The sequence below is a fragment of the Phocoena phocoena genome, chromosome 1, assembly GCF_963924675.1.
Source record: "Phocoena phocoena chromosome 1, mPhoPho1.1, whole genome shotgun sequence".
Taxonomy (NCBI): domain Eukaryota; kingdom Metazoa; phylum Chordata; class Mammalia; order Artiodactyla; family Phocoenidae; genus Phocoena; species Phocoena phocoena.
In genome coordinates, this window is record NC_089219.1 from 137099711 (window position 1) to 137104182 (window position 4472).

Below are 4472 nucleotides of genomic sequence, written 5' to 3' on the forward strand. Positions count from 1 at the left end.
CCGGTCAGCGTCGCGCGCGTCGCCCCCTTTAAGAGCCTGCTCCGCGGGACCAACGTTCGAATGGCCCTGGTGCCCCTCCTCGGTCTCCGATTGGCCGCGCGAGGCGCACGAGGGCGCGCCGATCGGCCCCGGAACGGTTGGCGGCCCTTCGCTATTGGCTGTCGGGAGGCCTTTATAAGGCGCCCGGAGGCCGGACTGCCCTCAGTTAGCGACCCGACCCCAACCTGGCTGCCAAGCTAAGGTGGGGAGGGCGCAAGAGCCTGCGAGCGCGTCGCCGGAGCCGTTTCTATTCGGAGTCTTCAGAGATTCAGGTTCCACCCCCGGGGCGGACTCGTTGACGCCTATCGTTCCCGTCTCAGCTTCGGAAGGTGGGTCGGGGCTCACTCCCTCACCTCCGCGCCAGCCCTGGGAAGGCGAGGCAGGATGGAGTTCAAACTGGAGGCTCACCGCATCGTCAGCATCTCTCTGGGCAAGATCTACAACTCGCGGGCCCAGCGCGGCGGTATCAAGCTGCACAAGAACCTCCTGGTCTCGTTGGTGCTCCGCAGCGCCCGCCAGGTCTACCTGAGCGACCCGTGCCCCGGACTCTACCTGGCCGGTCACCCGGGGGCCCCGGCGCTGCCGCAGCAGCCTGGGGAGTCGGTGGCCGGGCCACCCGCGTGCTGGGGGGAGCCACCTCCGCCGGCCGCCTGTGCCGCCTGGCCGGAGCCCGAACCCCAGCTGGAGCTCCCTGCCGTCCTAGAAGTGCCACGGGCGGGTGACGCGGAGCCCGCAGCCCCGGTGACGGGCGCCGGGGACACTCTTCAGGGCGGAGAGGCGGAGGCGGCGGAAGCTGCCTGGTGCCGCGTGGAGGGACCGCGAGAGACGGCGGTCGGAGGAGCCGGGGTTCCCGCCGGAGGCTCAGACGTCTTCCCCCAGGGGCCTGGGGCAGCGCGCCGTCCCTGGGGCTGCCCCCCGGGGGACGAGGACAAGACGAGCGCCTCTCCTCGCGTGGACGGCAGCCGCGCGCCTAGTCCCGCCGGGCCCGAGCCCCCCGTGCCGCCCCCCGTCTGCCCCAGGAAGCGCGGCGCGGAGGGCGTGGGCGGCGGCCCCGCGGACCGCCCGGCGCCCGGCTCGACCCCGCTCAAGAAACCCCGCCGGAACTCAGAAGAGCAGTCGGGCGGGGCGGCGGCGGCGGCGGCGGCCGCGCAGGAGGAGGAGGAGATGGAGACCGGTAACGTGGCTAACCTCATTAGCATCTTCGGTTCCAGCTTCTCGGGACTCTTACGGAAAAGCCCCGGGGGCGGCCGGGAGGAAGCGGAGGGAGAGGAGAGCGGTCCGGAAGCCGCCGAGCCCGGGCAGATCTGCTGCGATAAGCCGGTGCTGAGAGACGTCAACCCTTGGAGCACTGCCATCGTGGCCTTCTGAGCCCTCGGGTCCCCGAGCGGGAAGGAGATTGAGCAGCGGGCGTCCCGACGTGAGGGCTGGGCCTCTCCGGCTGCGAGGACGCCCCAGAGGCCGTCGGCGCGGAGCGCGAGGAGGAGACCGGGTGCCGCCGGGCGGCACCGACTGCCCTCGGGCTTGGCGGCCGGCTGTGCGGAGCCTCTCGGGTCTCCTCTTGAGACTGGGCAGTGTGAGGCGTGTCGGAGGAGCACGATCGTGGACTTTTGTGTTTGTGTCTGTTAGTTTGTCTCGTTGAATTAAGACTATTTTGTCTCTCTGGAGTGCATCCCCCCTTCCCCTGGGCTTGGGAGGTTGGGGGCAGACAGGGACTTTCCGCCGCCGGCAGCACCGAGAAGGAAGCGGCGAGAAAGGCCGGGCCCGGGGAGTTCCCCGTTCGCTGTCGGGGGAGGAAGGGACTTTACACACTCCTCACGTGAAGCTAGAGCCGCACCGGGGCCAGGAGCGGCGTTTCCTCACAGGATATCTTCAGACTAGAGGGATTTCGTCTGGACTAGGGGCTTGTGGTATTTCTCTCCCTCCCCACCTTTCTCTCTCCCTGAAGAAACGTTTATACCCTGTGATCACTCTGGGAAAGGGGAGCGTTAGCGGCCCTTGTCTTCCCCACAGGGAAAATGCTTAATGAACTTCACGGCAGAGTTCAAGCTTGGAAATACGGAGTTTATAGAGAAAAGATTTATTTTTTAAAAGCTCTAGATCAGACCTACTACACAGTGCTTTTAAAAACTGTTTAAGGAAGCAAAGTTTACAGACAGAAGCCCTAAGTGGAAAGACCTTATGGGTTTGTAGATAGTGACTCCAGTCTTTGTTGTATAAAGGTTGGGGGAGCTGACAAGGTTTTTGTACAGTATTTTCTCCTTCGTCGTCTTGATTTTTGTATAAAAATGTAACTACGTGTCTAACACGTATTAAATATTTTGAAGCAACTTCACCGCCTCCTTGTCTGTAATCACCTGTCTGGGTTGGGAGGGAGGAAAGTGGGAGGAGGGGAACTATGGTCCACGTGGAAAATTGAAGGTGTGGTTCTTAATATCAGTGGTTCACACACTGGGGACATTGTTTGCTGGCTTCACTAAGTATCAAGAGAGACACGTTTAATTTCTCGTCCACATCAAGAGGAGTGCTCTTAGATACTAATATCAGTGGTAGGCCAGTTTCTCGAAACCTGCCACTGCAACTGCCTTTTCTAAAGTCTAGGCAATTTGAGTTTTTACAGCCCAGTCTTACTGTGTCTAATATTAAATAACTTAAGTGCCAACTTCTGAAGCCCTTCCCATCCACGGAAGTGTTTTTCACTTAAAATTTTTAGTTTCCTGTTAGGTCACATGGGTCATCTTTCAACTTTGTTACTGAAAAAAAAAACTGACATATGAAGGAAGCTGATGAGACTGACATTCCCAGCTGATCAGGGCTACCTCTGCATTCCAGTGGATGTCAGGATGGAATTTTCAGTGCTTTAAAAAAATTTTTTAAATTATATTTGTAGAAAGTAAATGCATCAGTGAAAGGAAATAGCTTGTGTCAAGCTAGATAAGGCCAGTAGGCCAAGGAGGGCTAGACAAGTTTATTTAGCAAAACCAGATTTGCTTTTGTCACCCAAAGGGTGACATCAGTGTTTGGGCCATGGCAAACACTTCGATGATGACAGCCAAGTCATCTATTTTTTTTTTTAAATACAATTACTGCATTTAAGAGCTTTTTGTCTAAGGCAAAATGGTCAGTATTTTGAAAGGTATTCAATTATCTGTCTCAGAAGCAAATCAGAGAATGGTGTCTTAAAATACGGTTGATAGCACTTTAAAAGACGGAATTGTTCTAAAACATCTTATGAATAGATTGGGTGTTTTTGAGATGGGAGAAATTGAGGAAACATTAGACAAAGCTTTAAGAAAGGGTAATTTCCTTTGGGCAGAAGGAGCTTATGAATGGTGCTTTGCCCTCCCTAAAATCCTGACGGTATAAACTTCTGTCATAGCGGAGTAGGCCCGTGTTTTGACATTTTTGCAAATTTATTAGTGATTCATTAAGGAACTTTCTACGTTATGCTTCATCACCATAAATAATATATTCATAGAATTAAACATTCCCTAATCAGAGTCTTGTTAAAATTAGTTTGTTTTTCTTTCAGAGACTAGTTCTGTTATAGCCACAAGAGATCTGTTGCATGCTGGCTGCCTAAACTGAAGATGTCCAGGGCCTTAATTCTGCAAACATTTCCTGTTGCTAGAAAGTAATGATTATGCTTGAACAGCTGTCTCAGTGCACTTTTATATTTGAAAGAGGGTAACATTCGGTGTGTTTTGAGTTGATGTGTTTTGGTTGAGATGAAAATCCCCATTGATCCTTGTTTTCACATTAAGATGAACCATGGGACCATGTGTCTGCTTAATTTAGAGAAGGTAAATGGGACATATTTGATAGGGAAATACAGCTTTGTAGGAAATCAGTAAAGATCATTATCTGATTGTAGAAGCAGTATGTGTCATGGTTAGAGCTGGGACCTGGAGCCAGACTTCCTGGGTTCGTATCTTGGCTCTGCCCCTTATTAGCTGAGGGACCCTGGACAACTTACTTCATCTCTCTGTGCCTCAGTGTTTTCGGATATGCAGTTGAGATAATTGTGCCTCCCTCATAGAGTTGTGAAAATTAATGTTAATGCCCCTAACGTTTTTAGAAAAGTACCTCATACATAGTATAGTAAGCGTGCAATTGTTAGTTAATGTAGAAGTTCTATGTATAACTCGGATCTATTATTTATGGTCAAAGAACTGTGTATATTTGTAAGAAAGGAGGGGAAAGGAGAGTCTGTCTTTAAGTTAATCCGATCTGTGAATTCTGGGTTCTTTTATTCTTGTTTTCCTCTGGACACTTGGCAGTGCACACAGCTTAGAATAGTTTTGCTGTTCTCTATACCTCACACCAACCCTGTGACTTTCCTGATTGTGTCAAACAACTATTTTCAGGGAGGAGTAAGCTGGAGTGAAAACTCTCAAGGAACAAAGATCTTGTTGACACACAAATGCTTTCTGTGG

At 52.5% G+C, this 4472-nt stretch overlaps 1 protein-coding gene across 1 annotated transcript; it reads left to right on the top strand.

The window, feature by feature from the left end:
• The first annotated feature begins 209 nt into the window (after positions 1 to 209).
• On the top strand, positions 210 to 2360 carry IER5 (immediate early response 5). The gene has a single exon (XM_065894367.1). It carries the CDS (start codon positions 424 to 426, stop codon positions 1405 to 1407), a length of 984 nt encoding a protein of 327 aa, XP_065750439.1. The 5' UTR covers positions 210 to 423; the 3' UTR covers positions 1408 to 2360.
• The last annotated feature ends 2112 nt before the right edge of the window (positions 2361 to 4472 follow it).